Source organism: Pempheris klunzingeri, chromosome 6 (assembly GCF_042242105.1).
Source record: "Pempheris klunzingeri isolate RE-2024b chromosome 6, fPemKlu1.hap1, whole genome shotgun sequence".
NCBI classification, from domain to species: Eukaryota; Metazoa; Chordata; class Actinopteri; order Acropomatiformes; family Pempheridae; genus Pempheris; species Pempheris klunzingeri.
In genome coordinates, this window is record NC_092017.1 from 5,063,237 (window position 1) to 5,079,889 (window position 16,653).

Sequence of the window (16,653 nt, forward strand, 5' to 3'; positions counted from 1 at the left end):
GTTCGACATTTGGGGAAAGCACTTATTCTCTGTCTTGCCGAGAGTAAAATGAAAAGGTCGATAACGCTGTCCACTTAGTGTTCGGCTACAGCCAGCAGCTTAGCTTAGCGCAAAGGCTGGAAATGGGGGGGGGGGGAAGCTAGCCTGTAACAAAATTCACCCACCACAACTTAAACAAATCAGACACGATGTTTGAATCAGTGAGCTGCTGGATTCTTAGTTAGTAGCATAGCTGCAAATGTCAGCAGGATTTTGAATGAGGTTTTTCTAATTTGTGGAACAGAAGCTGGAAGTTCCTGTTTTACTGATAATAGCATGTTAAAAAGTCTTTGAAGACTATACAAATGATCATTAATCATCATAGCAATCAATTTTTTTTCTCAAATATGTCCGACTATTCCTTTGAGTTACCGCTTCCAGATATGTACTTACCCACGAATCCTTTCTTAAATTACCCAAATAGACACCAATATCCTCGATGTCAATGCATGCATTAGCATTTAATTTGTTCTTACTATAAAGAACACAATTTTAGTACATGCCAGGCAACATGCCAGCAATACTCATATGTTTTCCTTTAGTGTCTCATCTGACTCAACTCCAGTATATATAACTCTAGTATATATTTTCAGTCAAGCAGTAAATTACATTGTTTAGGTATCAAAGGCTTTGTGTAATTACATTTGCGCAATTCAGGATGACAGGGCTGATAGTGTCTGCACAAGACGCTGGCATACATAATCACAGCCAAAATCCCATTAGGGAGAATGGAGACCATTATTATGGAAATGACCTTTGGGTGACAAGAATTCAGAGGGATAAAAGAGTACGTAATCCAGACAAAGACGTCGTGTGAAGCCACTCTGTTTATTTTCTCCTGTGTAAATTTAAGAAATTTAGGGTGTTTCATGAATCTGAAAAAGAGACGGTCACATAGAGGAAAGTGACGTTTGTCTGATGGCGTGTTGCTAATTTTGTCCCGCTTCTCTGCTCGTTGACACTGTGGGTAGAACTGCAGGACTAAGACGGCAGAAGAAGAACTTAACAGTGTTTTTTTCTTTTCTTTTTTTTTCGCTGTGGCACCTTTGCTGAGAGAACACACTCACCTTGGGATTACTGGAGTGTCAAGCTGAATCTCTGTTTGTTTTGAGCCACACTTTGATACTCTCACACTTAAGAGGCAGCTTCATAAATTCACATTGTGTCAAATAAATCAATAGATCCCATTAGCTGAGGAAGTTGTGTAGTGCAGTACTTGAGGGACTCTGGCTCCCCTTGTTTAGACATTTCTCCAGCAAAGGCGATGGCAGAGGAATACAAGGTTGGCTGTTGATCCATACAGACAGCTCCAGCAGTTGAAATGGTTTGGCTGACTGGTCCCAGTTGGTTTTCAGTGCTGTCTCCACTGTGCTGCCAGCCTGGGTCTTCAGTTGAACAACAACAAGGAATTAGCTTAGACATTCACAGCCTTACAACCCTACAGCGCCAAACTGTTCCTCCTCAACCTGTTTGTTGTCCTCATAAGACCTGAAGTTGGGATATTTCAGCTGTTTGCTGCTTGCAACTAGCAATTATTTTCACTATCAATTGATCTGCGGATTATTTTCTAATCATTTTGTTAGAAATTTGTTTCAAATGCCTGGCACAGTTGTTTACAACTCAAAATGACTGAGCCAACAGTTGCCAGCAGGATGTTATTATCATTAACTCAAGCTGGATTTATTCACTTCTTCCATAGTCCAGCATTGTTTCTGCTTCGGTCGGTGCCTGTCTTACTCAAACATCACTTTGACATGTGGGCACTGGGATATTGAACCACTATCACTGCATTTAATGACCGACTGACTGAGCTCCCAGGCTCCGTGTCAAATGAAGTCTCACAATAGTGACTATAGCTTGTATTCTTAGAGGGTTGTATTTATTGTCGGCTACTGTATGTCTGAACTACTGAAAAATGTTGTTACCTTGTTTTCTTTTTAAAACCAAATTGAATATTGACTGTGTTTGCATAATTGGAGCACCTTACATCTATTGTTCTGCTGCTTCTCTAGTCATTCACACTTTTAACAGCACAGGTGAAATTACACTTACTGAGTAATTAAATTAGAAGTTCAGGTGAACATTTTTACAAGTGAATGTTATGGCATTATCATGAAATCAGATTATGCACAGTGGAGAGTGACAGGAAGATGATTAGGGTTTGACATGCTGAGGTTGGTAGCCAGACTCAGAGCCATACTAATGTGAGTACATGGCATGCTTTCCAACCCATCAACCATTACAATATGCTGCATGAGCTCATTTTTAACTCAATAACTTGAATTTGTCTTGTTTTTGCTGTTGTGTACAGACCAAAGATTTATTTTTATATCGTTAATTACATGTACGCATGTATAATTCAATGCAACAGCATTAACAATTAATCCTTCATTACTGGATTATATCAGATTTGACAGATAAAGCGGTAACTGTATTGTATCAGACGTTTACAATATCCTAAGAAATACAATTAGCAAATAGATTCGAGGAAGTAAAACTGATGACTGCTCAATACACAGCTACGAGGTGTTCTAGTTTGTTTACTATTGTCTAACAGCGAACAATGATGGTGACGCTACTCCTAAATTCCATTTGCCAAACTGTAAAGCGAGTGTATTGGGGAAAATAGCAGACAGGGTTAGAAAAAGCTCATAGCAGATTGATCTGTGCATACAGCTTAACTGTATTAAAGCTCATAATCCCTGTAAATATCTTCAGGCAAGGCAAAGTCAGCCTTTTAACATTGACTAAATGAAGTAAATAGAAGCAAATGAATTTTTAAAAATCACATTTCTCTTGAACCCCTGTTTGTTATATATAGAAGGGATTTGTGTGAGTTGGCTGCTAATGAGGCTTACACATTTTGAACCGAGATATTTTGATGGTTTTGCCACCCTGCCGTTTGGGGGTAACAGTGAAGTTCGCATTAAATGTAGAACGTCTGTTCCCCTTTCGAACCTCTAACACCACAACAGATGGGGAGAATATGGGGCTTGGAAGGTTTTACCTCTGAGGTGGTAACAGTGAAGCCACTCATTAACACTGAATTTACCACTTCGTTAGCAAAGCAGCTTCCTGTAGAGAGCAACCAGCCCTGGATGTCAAATCCACTGAGCATATATTCTAAACTAAATCAGCTCTGGACAGCATAGTGTAATCTGTTACAAGATGTAGCATACACATGTTTAATTATATGCTATATTTTATACACACACACACACACACACACATATACATATGTGTGTGTATAATTTTATAGCTTTGCCGTAATAAGTAAATGAATAAGTAAATTATTTATTGTGGCTTAGATTCAACTATTCTATTCCCATCCATGTGTATGCGTAAAGGCATATGTTTTCTTTGTGTGGCCCCGTGTTTGTGTTTTAGACAGATTTTGTGCCTGCCAATTTGTCAGGATTCAAGTAACAACTGTCTCATGCTGGGATCTGTGGTGGCACCATCACAGAGTGATAAGACGCAATATGATCTCATTGGAGGTGTACTTTGTTCCCATGGAAATTGGTCAATTTTAACAGACGACTGAGAACTTTAGGTGGAGAAGCAGGAAGGTTGTATCCCAGCGGTACCCTAGAATAATTAAGCATCCTCGCCAGGGTATTCAGGGCTAACAGCAGGGTTTGTTGTGAATAGAGGTGGCAAAAGAGGGTGTTGGAAAATCATAATGTGGCACAGAATAATACCACTCTCATTTAATGGAAAATAGCCTCAAAAACATTTTTTAACAGCACCACATTATCAGCATGATTTCATTATGTGTATATTGTGCAACAGTGTTTCTGTCATTTTCATCTGTATTGTTTGGTTGAATACTGCACGTAGAAAAATGAAATGCTTGCTTTACTTGGCTTGATTGAAATGATTAGACATATAGAGTCCTCTTAATAATTTTATGATATTCTTTATTATTTCAGAAAGTACTGCTACTATGTCTGATCTGAAGCCAAATGCACAGGAGGACAAAGACGTGGAATCGCTGCCTGACAGCCCAGGTCGTACTCAGGAGCCATTACAGAGTCACACATTCTCCCTGAACAACAATGCTGCAGGTCTGTCCTCAGATGAACACGAAAACCCTTTAAATGGAACCCAGCCGAATCCATTTGTATACAGCAGTGTCCCTGCTGTTCCCCATGCAGGCAATTCATTGCCTTTAGGAGCACTTGTTAATGGACCTGGTTCACACCCCACCTCAGAGGTACACTGTGTCCTGAACAAAGGCACTGTTTTATCCAACAATGTCCTGGATACCGTGTGGCAAGTGGAGAAGGACACGAGCCCCGAGGTGTTACCACCACCTAGTGAGCTTCAATCAGACGCTTGGAAGAACACAGCGGGGCCCGTCGTAAAAACACTGGCCACACAGCCAGGTGTCAACACGCCACTGTCTCACTCGGAGGAGAATGGGTCTAAACTGGCCTATTCCACACTGTCAGGTGACAGTGCAGAGCAAATGCACATTAGCCAACCTTTGACAAAACAGACAATGAAAACAAGATCTCGACGGGACGTAGAATGGTCAGAAAGCTCCTCAGATGATTATGATGATGTTGAAGTAATCAGATGGGATTCAGCAAGAGAACACTTCTTGCACGACGACAGAAGGCTGGAGACAAAAGTGATGCACCAAAGAGACAGGAAGCACAATACGCATGTAAAAAGCACGTCAGGCACTCTAGGAAAGGTGAACAACAGCTTAAATCACACATACAGACGTTTTTGTTCCTGCAGTGATAATGATGTTGAAAATGTTAACATTGCCAACAAAGATGATTCTTTGGGCACACAATCTGACATTAGATATTCTGTTGTGCAATTCAAAGATCTTTCTAGGAGCGCGTCTTCAGACTCTGAGCAGCATATTTATATCACAGCACAGGAAGGCCGTAATGAGGACAATGACCCTGAAGATGAAGTCAATTTCAGTCCAGAAGTTAAACAGTTGAAGACAGAGCAAGTTGAACAAGATCCACTTTTCATTTCATGCCCAATATGCAATGTTAATTTCAAGGAAAAAAGACATTTCCACAGACATGTGATGTATCATTTAGGTAAGCATAATCAGGTGAACAGTGAGAATGTTTCGCAGCCCTTTATATGCAGGGAGTGTGGGCGTTTGTTCTGTGATAGCAACTCCCTCATGAGCCATATCATTATTCACCAAGACAGGCTGGAAAAACTTACGAAGGAAATCAAAGGTCTCAAAGACACTGAATCCGAAGACAGTGGCACCACAGCGCAGTGCCCTAAGTGTGCAATTGGCTGTAATTGCCCTAAAATCTTTGTCCAGTGTGCCAAAACACATGATAATCTGAAGCACTACTACTTCTGTGAGGAGTGTAACTACATTACACTGACACAGCAGGCACTTGAGGAACACTTACATGTCGCACACCAGCCTCAGTACAGGAAAATGACTCATGCTAATGATGCAGAGGAAGCGGACCATGTTCAGTTTCAGAGTAAAACCGGTTTTCTCACCAGCAGAGACAAAGTAGTATTGGAACGAAACACTGAACTGGAGCATCAGGGATCTCACTGCAGTAATTACAAAAAGGTTGCTGACCAGCTCAAAATTGCCGAAACTAAACCAAATCTTTTTAAGTATACTTTTGGAAAAACAGCTCTTTTTCCCCACTGTTCCACTAAAACGGGGGACATTTACATTCAAAAGCTTGATCAAACTGTAAATTCTCCACAGTTTCAGTGCCGTGTTGGCTGCACCAAAAACATGCTCTCACCGTCTTTGTGGAGGGTCGACAGACATGGAAAGTTATTGCTGCAACCAGTAGAAAAATTAGATATGGCAACTGATCTTACCTGTGTGGAAAAAGACGCTGAAAACAATGACTGCAAGGCTTTTGGCAGCTCAAAGCAGGCAAACTGTCCTACGACCACTGATTTCTTACTATCGGACAGAAATCTTAAATTAGACCAGATGTTCCATCAGGGTAGCAAGAACGACCGGGCAAGCGGGAGTTTACAAGCGCAAGCAAACCAAAATTTTCCATCAACAAGAAAAATGTCAACACCCTTTCATAACACTATTGACAATATGAATGTTAATATATCGCCAAGGCCTAGCCAGAGGCTCAAGAAACAGTGTGAAGATAGAGGGTTGGAGAAAGGCTGTGAGGGCAGCAATAACTTCAGTGATGACACTCGTGGAGCTACAGGCAGCTTCTTAGAAAGCAGCGAGAATGAAAGGAACCCATATGCTCGGAGGTATTTCAGAAAAAGGCAGAGGTTTTCAGCCAAAGACCAAAGCCCTCGTGTAATCAAAGAGGAAGACGATGGAGATGAAGACTGTAGTGACATAGAACAACTCATAATCAAGGAGGAGTATATCGAAGCTTCAGTGTGTGACCATTCCCCAGAGTCGCCTTGTACATCTCCGAGTAACAGCTTGGATGTTTTCCCCACACCAGGGGTAGAGAACAAGCCCTGTCCATACTGCCCCGCCATGTTTGAGTCCGGAGTGGGTCTGTCCAATCACGTGCGGGGGCACCTTCACCGAGTTGGCTTGAGCTATAACGCTCGGCACATGGTTTCTCCAGAGCAAGTGGCACTACGGGACCATCAGCCACGAATTCGTAGAAGGATCCCGTGTGGCACTAGGAAAATAAAAAAAGGTATGAATTTAATTTTCATTTTATTTAACTAAAGTCGTAGGCAAATAGACACTAACAACCCAACACAGTAGATATTAATTAGCAGCCTGCTGGGTTATAGAATTGATAAAGTAATAAGTTAGGGAAGAAATCTCTCGTTCCAAATTTTGGATGTGGGGTTGGTGGATGGCTGTAGCACGTCACACTTTGATGTAGGAGTCTGGAGTTTGCATCCCATCACAGACCTGCAAGTAGCTTGGCTCTGGGTATGACCCTGTCAGTCGGTCAGTCCACCACTTTGGTCCAGACTGAAATATCTCAGACACTTTTGGATCGATTGCTATTTGTGCAGACATTCATGGTCCCCTGAGGATGAATCCTAATGAACTTGTACAAGTGAACTTTATGTTGATATGGCAGACTTGTTAGCAAACGGTTGCATTTCTAAGAATATCGATTTTAGTTGCTTTAAATTGACATAAGCAGTATATAATACTGTTCCATGAAGGCCTCTGCATTATAAAGCAATCCAAAGCTGTTAATCATCAATATTAGCTTGGTCTGTTTGTTCTTTCATGTCAATTTCCGTGACAAACTTTATCTGATGTTACAGCTGTTAAGCCAGAAACCCAAGGAGAGCACACATGTCCCCTGTGCTGGGGCTGGTTTGATACTAAGACTGGCCTCTCCAACCATGTGAGGGGACACCTGAAGCGAATTGGTAGAAGTGTAACCAGCACCAATAAGTCTCCATTGTACATCCTAAATGAACTGCTACAGGACAAGAAGGAACATCACAACCTCCTCCAGGTCCTCAACAAGAGCCAATTCCCCTCACGGTCCTTTGTCTCCCATAAGTTCATCAGCAGCAGTGGCCTGGTCCTGATGCGCACAGGCATTCCAGTGAAAATCCAGTACGACATGAGAAGTCCACATCCCATATTGGACAGCTTTGTACCAAAACAGGAGGCAGAGGTATTCTCAAAAAGTCAGAAGGTAGAAGCACAAAGAGGCACCAAGGCCTCCTCAAGCACTTTAGTTGAACTGCTCAAGATGAGACAGGAGAGTATGGAGCTTACCGTGAGAGACAACCAGGAAGCCTATGCAACCAGGAAGCTCTGTGATTTTACCAAAGATTACATGGAGGACACACAGATGACCAGTGTGGAACCAAACTGGGCTCATGGTATGGATGTCTCACGCACTAGGCTCGATAGCAATTTCATGTTTGAACAGTTTCTTAAAGGGTCATGTGGGGGGTTTTGCATGTTTTAGCCCATTAATTGTATTGGACCGTATCTTCACTCACTTCACTGCATGTTCTCTGCAAGTTGATTTTCACAGAGGATGGGGCACCGTAGCAAACTAAGAAAAATGGTCAGCATTAATGTAAAGTATACCTGAATTGTAGATTCACATGGCATAAGAAACATTTTGAGACGTGCCCCTCGTCCTTCATCGTCTTCTAGTAAATTCCCACTCGGTTGGATCATTCATGTGCTAGTTTTAAACCCATGTGCAAAAGGTGTGTTTTTGACTAGCTGCTTATTGTTATTAATGGCCAATGTTTGGGGGGGGGTTCACAAAATATTTGTATAAGCTATTTTAACATTATTTATTGCAGCACTTTCATGAGTTGTTCCCGGTAAATAGACCCATATTTCATATTTCCCATGTATTTATGATTTGGGGTTTGGTTTCGGTCACCTGCTCTCTCTTTATCATTACAGTTGGCCTAAGAGCCCGACGAATCTGCGAGCTCATGTTTTATTTGCTCTGGCAGATGCATCCTGTTCCCCTCTTACTCAAACAGATTTCCAGCCGCTCTGGCCCGGGTTGGGCCGATCACAACAGTTTATTTTAATATGCCGTCGAGGCTGTTTCATAAACAACCAAGATGGCTGCTGCTAATGTGGAATATTCAGTTGAATCTGATTCCACGTCAATATTAAACAAACTGAATGATATATTTTCTGTAAAAGAAGAATAAATTGCTGCACTTAAAGCTTTGAAAAATGTGTCATCTGCCATACCTCCAAAAGGATTTGGTTACATTTTGGTCACATTTCCTAGCTCTGATCGGTTGGAGAGCTATCTAGTTGCATCCAGAGGCATTTTGGTCTGCTCCTATTGATGATATCCCCTTGGAAATTGAAAAACAAACTGAGATGTTCCAGACAAATTAGCATTTGTGTGTTGGTCTGGTGATGTCAGGCTGCAGAAGAGTAGTAGTACTAGTATGATGCAGTATATTGTACCTTATGCACTGTGTATGTACATAACATCACAACTCAACATCTGCATTCATCCTCTCCTATGATCTTTCTAAAGAAGCTGGGTGTTAACTTAAGCAGAGCATGGCATGCTGACACACTACCATTTTCACTCAGGTTCACTAAATTGCATTGCTTGATGGGACACTATAATTTTACCTACAGTAGGGAGTTTACAGACCGATCTCAGTTCAGTTCGAACTACAGCATGTCCAGAATATGCTGCGTGTCCACAACACTGTTTTGAGAATTTTTGACATCACAGTGAAAAAGGGAATATTTTAGCTCACATTCTTGAATATTTGGCAGCCACAGAGGTTGACAGTTTAAAAATCAGTACGCTGGTATGTTTATGGTATGTTGAATGAAACTCCATATATATTTTCCTCTTATTAACAGTGGGTGACTATTTTAGCTTTGTTTGATTGCAGAACAGTCCACTATTTATTGTGTAGACATGGACGCTCAGTCCTGTGATTTTCATCAATATTTTATCACAGATTTTCAGTCTCTCTTTACAGATACCTACATACTGCAGGTAGAAGCCAGTTAAACAATGTGAGATTAGTTCACAATCATTTGATTTGTGGAAAAAAACACACACAGTAGACTGAATGTTGCCAAGGTGCTTTTGAACTTCATATTAAAAAATCATGACATCCTCTTGATGTTTAGCTGGAAGCCCATCATCCGTGTTTACACACTTTTGTTTAATGTCTGTCCAAATCAAACTTTTAGTCAAGAACTGAGAAAGATGTTGGTAAAGACTTGAAATCAAATTGCTCTTGGTTGAGTTCTATTTTAAACTGCATGGTATGGTGCTTTCAATTATGTGACAGTGGCAACTGCAATGTACTTCTGTCCTGAAAACTGATTTACATTCTTCTAGTAAACCTTTAAGGTGTCACTGATGATACATTTTCATTATTGAGTTGTTGTTTACATTATACTGTCACCAGTTCAAGACAACTCACAAATTAGTCTTTTAACATGAAAGGAACTATTGTCTGATCTGTACTTTTCTATGAAGTCATTTTTGTATTGGTGGGAAATTATTATTATTATGTAGCTTTTCCTTAAGCTAAAGGCTTAACCATTCCAAATCTGATTATTTCTCTACAGGCAACGGTGCACCGCAGTGTCATTGTCAGTTTTCTGTAATAGGTCTAACAAATCTATGATTTGTCTTGTTTATGAAAACTCTGTGGCTCTCATGAGGTAGTGTATGTGAAAATAGCCCCCCTGAAGGCACAAGATTGTGATAAACTTCACCAGTAACACTTTTCAAACAGGAGAGTGCAAATCAGTTGCTTAGAATGAAACTAGGTGGAAGAAGACTTCAGATCACACTGGGAGTAACAGTTTTGCTTGATAATAAAATTACTGCATGAACTCAAACACTGCTGTACACCGCTTTTCTCCCTAAATACCACAGTAACCTAAACCTCAATTTGATAAATAAATATCAGCTTAACTGTAATAAAATGAACTTCATTCAATCAAATTTTCCATTAAAGCTTGATGATTAAGCTAATGGAAAATATAATTGCATAATTTCAACCTAAATGTTTTGTTCCATTTTATTCTTTTTTAACTTAATTTGTTTTTTTTGATGTTTTATCTTTCAGGGGAATGTGATTCGAATAAGATTTGTATTCAGTGTAATAGCACCTTCCCCAGGGTTCCTGGTCATTTCCGAGCCAATGCACACAGGAAGAGGATTGGCATTTTTCAAGGACCAGGTAGGTTTCTGACAATGTAACAATATTGTATATGTAACAATATGTCAGCATATGAGTTTCCTTTGCCATGTAATCAACATTTGGATTGGAACCAAATAGAAAGAATAGAAAGAGAATGTTTGTGATGAATTCTGTATTGGCAGACATTAGATGAACTAGTCTGTTACCCGAACATATGTCTTCTTCAAAACATGGATGTTGACTAGAATAGCGAGCGTCAACAGTGAATAATAGTTTGGCTTTGTGATTATTTATTTATGCCTCTTGTCAGTGATAACTTAATACATTCCCCCAGATAAAGCAGTGCAGTGTTTGTCTTTTTAGGCTATGATTATAAACAGAAGAAGCCAAGACCAAGGCCTGGGCTAAAAAAGAAGATTTTACCCTCTTTGAATGCTGAGATATACACCCTCAGCTGCAGGTACATGGATTTGAAGGCTACATATGCAACCATGGTTCTCTCACTGAAGAGTGAAATGAGAGCACTCTCTACCCAGTTACATATTTCACATGTAGGCCCTAAATGAAAGTGACAAGAAGATGCACAAGCCACCCAAAACTTACCAGATATACATGGGACCATGCAAGAATTTTCTAAGAATAGCTGCTGCCGGGCGTCTCCAAGCACTTGTTCCCCAAAGAAAGAGATTCTAACCACATTACTTCTGGTAGAGCTGTTTGAATGTGGACTGGACAGACTAAGTGGTAGCAGAACACTGTAACATAATGCCCATTATGCTGCCATGCCATGCGTGGAATGTGCGATGACACCTGATTGCAGTGGCACACCCATATCCACATACAGTAGTGCTGTATGGTACTCTCAGTCTAGTTGAGATGCCAGGCCTTTAACAGTGGTGGGCCCACATAGGCTTGGCTTGATAGAAATGCTAGATAGAAAGATGTCTCTACCACTTCCTGTTGTATTGCCATGGCAAACAGTGTTGTCCTCTCTGCTGCCAGGTCTATAACCTGAGCCTCTTTGGGAGACAGAAGCGGCACTAGGCGGAAGCAGGGTCTGAGGCACAGTCTTGGAGAAAGAGACATAACCCTTTGTTGACCATGAATCCTGGCCAGATATGTAACCGACAATTCCTAAGTGACATAAACAGCTTGGGATCCACAATTAGTTCTAGAGACTGTGGTCTCTTCTGGCCCTGGCAAAAGGCAGCCCAGCCTGCCCTTTGCCATGCGGTACCTCTATGATGGTCTGCTTTTCCAAAACAGAATATATTTGTACTGAGTTGAAGCTTTGCTATGTTTGAACAGTCACCACTAAGGTCACTGAAGCCCTGAAAAAGTTGTCTATGAAAAAAGTGAATCTCATACCCAAGGGTCATAATCACAAAAACGTAGAATGACTCCCACCCTCTAAGGCTTGCCCGCAACCGTACCCCATGCTTTGCTTGCCCTTACCACTCACTTTGGTTTGCTTCTTTATTTGTAAGCTGGGCCTTAAGGCACCAGTGCACTAAGTAAGCCTGTCCTAGTCCTTGGCTTGTCAAGTCTACCACCCCCTGCCTCCTGACTAGTGCCCCAGAGACTATGTCAGACAAGACATAGGAACTGCCTCCCCCCAATCCCAATACTAAACTGTGAGGGGCAGATGTCCAGCTCCCTGTGTGGTCCACTACCAAGGCCTGAGCTACTGTGTCAGTAAACCCTTTCTGAAGTGGTTCCCCCTCTCCTGATCAGCCTCCTCCAGTACATCCTCCTGTTGCCCTGATGGAACCCTGCCCTCACCTTAGAGGAGCCCAACCCTACCACAGTCATTGCCTCACCCCTCCTCTTGCCTGTCTGACAGGGACACACTTATTGTGTCCACCGTCTTCCAAATTTGCTCAGTGAAGTGAAAAGAGAGGGATACCGTCAACACACCATGTAGTGGATAACAGCTTCCCTTGTTAAGGTAAAGTTGAGGCAGCCATACCAGTGTTGTATTAGCCCTTATCAGAGTAATACTCTGGGTATGCCTTCACTGGCCCAATCATTTCACAGAGGCCCCCAGACAAGCCAACACTTCAGGAGAGAATCAACTGTAGAATTCTCTCTTATACTAATAAATTACAAAGGCTGTGCACATCACCTGACCCCCGGGCCAGTTCTTGTACATATGGAATATGTAACTCGCCGCTGGAGGAATCTTATTACAATCAAAACAAACAATCCAACAAAGCTAAGCTTACATTTCACTCTGAACAAAGACAGTTGTGCGTTAACTCCAGAAACAGTGACTGGCTTTTCCTCCTATTTCTGCAGATTCTGTGACCTGGTCTTCCAGGGTCCCCTCTCAATCCAGGAGGATTGGATCAAGCATTTACAGAGGCACCTCCTGCACACCAGCGTGCCCCAGTCAGGGACAGGGATGGTAGAGGTTTTGGGTCTTCATCACAAAATACAAATAAGCATGTGTGGTGAACACCCAGGTCTTGCATAGAGTTTTACCTGTCTGACTTCCAGTTGCCTGAATTTGCACACTGTTTATATGTATAATCAGCACATTGTTTTAGATTAGTCCCGTAACTGTTTATAGAAGTATATAATGATTAATACAGACTACTTGATATTATAGATTAATGATGATGTACATATTAGCTAAAACTTTATCATAGGATATTTTGATGCTATGCTTCTTTGCCTTATTAACTCAGCTAACACAAGTTATAGGGTTTATCTTTATTGACTGCTGTATAAGTTAGATGCAACAGTGGCAAATCCACTATGGCAGTATGAGCAGCACCAGGATAATACATTTCAGTATAAGCTGGTCTGGCAGTGCAGAACTGCCATTGTTAGAAAATCATTGCTCTCATGTATTTAATGGTGTAATGATAAAAAAGTGCCTTGTTATTATGACAAAGCATTTTGCTGATAACGAGAGAATGTTTTCAGTATAAAATGAAGAAAATATATCCAAATATCTCAATTTCTTCAAAGTTTTTATGCCATAAACAGAGAACTTTCTCCGTATAAAAAGAAACGTTTCTCCATGTCGTACTCTCTTTTTATGAGAAACTTTTCGTCATAACTTAAAAGTTAAAAGGAGCAGTACCTCTCCAATACAGGCAAAGTACATAAGTCTGAGCGTTTCAATTGAGTTCATGTCTGGCTTTCTTTTGGAGCCAACATAAAATAATCTTGCTCTTGTTAAGCAGTATACGCTGGGCTGTCATTAGTTTGTGGATGCTTTGAAGGATTTCACCTCTCGGTGCCTGTATCAGAGACAGCACCTCTCTTTAATCAAAGTGACATCCAAGGTGTTGCATTATGTTGGGACAGCTTGTTCTGTCATTGCTCTTCTGCTTAACCTTCAACCATCGGTGTAATTTCTGAAAAGTGGATCTCATTATAGCCGCGATAACAACATCTTTTTAACAATGAGAACATTCTTTGGATATAACAGATTAGTGACCTTACTTTTTCTCATTGTGGCAGCTTTTTACTGGGTCAAGGTTGGACCTGAGCCGGGTGGCTTTGTTGTTCTCGTGTGAGTAAGAATGTGTTGTAATTAGTGACGTCATGGTTAAATTTCATACTGAGCAGTCGAAAGACCGCCGATACTGAACATTTGCATGTCTACAACTTGTTCTTCAGACTTATCAAGACTTGGTGCTTATTTTGCCTGGTAGCAGAGACAGTTCTATACTTTCAGACAGGAAAAGAGGCTATGCAATGTGCAAAGATGTCATATCATTTTGAAGGGATGGTTGAATTGAATTGATTTTTTTTTTTTTTCAGGGTCGATCACTGGAATTAAGTGGTTTTAGTTTTTTTGTTCTGTGTGCACATCATACACAAATGGTTTTTAAGCACAGCTACACTTTGTCCTTCTTTGACCTTTTTCTTAGCAGCTGCAGTATGTGGTCTGGGCTGCTTGAACCCATTGCCAAAAGACTCAACACACACTTCACAATTTTGATCAGTCTGGGAGAGAAAAACGAGAGTATATCGTGCAGCATTTGAAATGAATATGGATCCACATATTGCTTTCAGTGGTGTCTGTCTCCTGATAGTGGATAGTGCTATTTAGCTAATGACCAAATGTCATTTTAAGTATCTAATGTATTTAACTAATTTTTTTCTTGAAATATTCAATATTTGTTACATTGGGGACTTCAAAAGTGTAGACGTAGTGCTCCCTAACAAACAGTTAATTCATATTATCATTACAAGTTGTTCAATTATTAAATATTTCTATAAAATAAATCTTACTTCCCTTCTCAGGCCTGACAGTTTTTTAGATTTAGCATTGCTCAGATTCTAATCCAACTTTTTGTAGCTAAGTGTTTGTATAGAAACCAGTGACAGATTAACAGTAAACTTGCATGATATCAGACTGTCACTAAATTTTAAATGAATTTAGTGAATTATTCTTAGTCAGCCAAATATAGTGAAGCATTTAGTAGTGATACTGCGTTAAATTAGAATAACAATGGGATTAAGACATTGGAAAACAGACAATGGCACCATCACACTACATTTGACCATATAAACAGGATATACATTCCAGTAGAGGAGTGAGAGCAGCATGAGATCATTTGGTAACTCTGCTGAGATTATTTACAGCAGTTTACATAGAGTGGACAAAAGGTTTGACTTGAGAGGCATAATTGAACAAGCTGTTGGAGATTTAGTTAGAACAAAAGGTCCATTTGGCAAGAGAATGGTGTTTATCACATAGGATGGTGTTAGAAGAGGAGCTGAGCCAAATGTCTTTGGCTATACAGTGAACTAATAATTAAAGGAGCGATCGGTATCAGATATCTGACAGAATTTCTCTTATTCATGAAGCTTTTTTAGAACATTAATATGGAGAACTAACCAGAAACATAGGAAGGACAAAACACTTTTTTCCCCACAGCTCTTCACAGAACGTGAACCAGTTATTCCAATGTACGATCCCAGTGTTTATCCATTTTGTCTTTAGTTCAGCTGTATCTGTATTAAAAAACGAGTTATATTTCCATGTCAGTAGATAATCATGTGACTAGCTTCAGTGGGGTGTTGATGTCACAGTTCTGACCCTGAGCTTACACACACTGTAATGACTTTACCTTCGCTGCTCAGGAACAGCTGTTTCTGTGCAGGATGACCTTCAACACCATCATCAGCATTAAGAAAAGACAACATGTGAATTCTGGTGGCTCCGTTTGAGTGTAACGCGATGTGCGGGAGGTGCACGGCAGTTATGACGTGACAAGGATCTCTGCAAAATAAAACAAGTCGCTGGGTTTTATGGAAGACCGTTGAAGTTTGTCTACTGTTTATCGTGTAATTTATTGCTCTCTGCTCACTTTACAGCGAAAACATAAAGTACTGTAACATTTGGAGTGAGTTTAAAATGCAATGCATCAAGAGGTTTTTATTAAAAGACGGTGTTGAGACAACTTTTAGCAGCAGCTGGAGTTGTCACTTGTTTTAAGGTGTGATACAAAGGCCAGTTTTATTTGTTACAGTTCTTTAGGGTGAACATACAGATTTCAGTGTGACTTTGCACCATTATTCCCAACAGATGGTAATTTTAAGGCTATGTGCTATTTTAAACTCCAGTTTTTAGCGTTACAGGCTGAGTATTTGATGTATCCAGTGCTTGATAGCCACTTCTGGGTTTTCTACTTACCAGTGGCAAAGGGGGCTAACCCTGCAGTTTATCTTGGGCAGTATTTAAAGCAGCGATCAAAGCTGTACAAACCAATTGTCATCATGCTTCTCCGGAGGGAATTTTGAAGTACATTAATGCTCCTTCTTTGGGAAATAATTGTGCCACTCTGTGACTTCATTAGGTCTCCTGGCTGTTTCAAAAGATGTTCTCTCTGGAGGTTGAAAGCCACATCGCTGGCAGACAGCATCCCAAGGGGCCGAATGAATAAAAAAGGAGAGATTATAATGAGATTGAGTTAGCCATGACCAGAATTGGGCTTTTCATTATTCCACTGGCTGAAGAGAGAGAGAGAGAGAGAGAGAGAGGGA

At 40.6% G+C, this 16,653-nt stretch overlaps 1 protein-coding gene across 1 annotated transcript; it reads left to right on the forward strand.

The window, feature by feature from the left end:
- The first annotated feature begins 3,985 nt into the window (after positions 1 to 3,985).
- On the forward strand, positions 3,986 to 13,120 carry znf644b (zinc finger protein 644b). The gene is made up of 5 exons (XM_070832143.1): positions 3,986 to 6,689; positions 7,282 to 7,854; positions 10,570 to 10,683; positions 11,008 to 11,104; positions 12,943 to 13,120. The coding sequence occupies exons 1-5, from the start codon at positions 3,986 to 3,988 to the stop codon at positions 13,118 to 13,120; spliced, it is 3,666 nt and encodes a 1,221-aa protein (XP_070688244.1).
- Positions 13,121 to 16,653: the final 3,533 nt, after the last annotated feature.

Excerpts from the sequence above, each read along its gene's own strand:
- znf644b (XM_070832143.1), top strand. The coding sequence starts at position 3,986 with ATGTCTGATCTGAAGCCAAATGCACAGGAGGACAAAGACGTGGAATCG. Across the intron at positions 10,684-11,007 it reads TGGCATTTTTCAAGGACCAG|GCTATGATTATAAACAGAAG; the intron begins GTAGGTTTCTGA and ends TTGTCTTTTTAG. Across the intron at positions 11,105-12,942 it reads ATATACACCCTCAGCTGCAG|ATTCTGTGACCTGGTCTTCC; the intron begins GTACATGGATTT and ends CTATTTCTGCAG.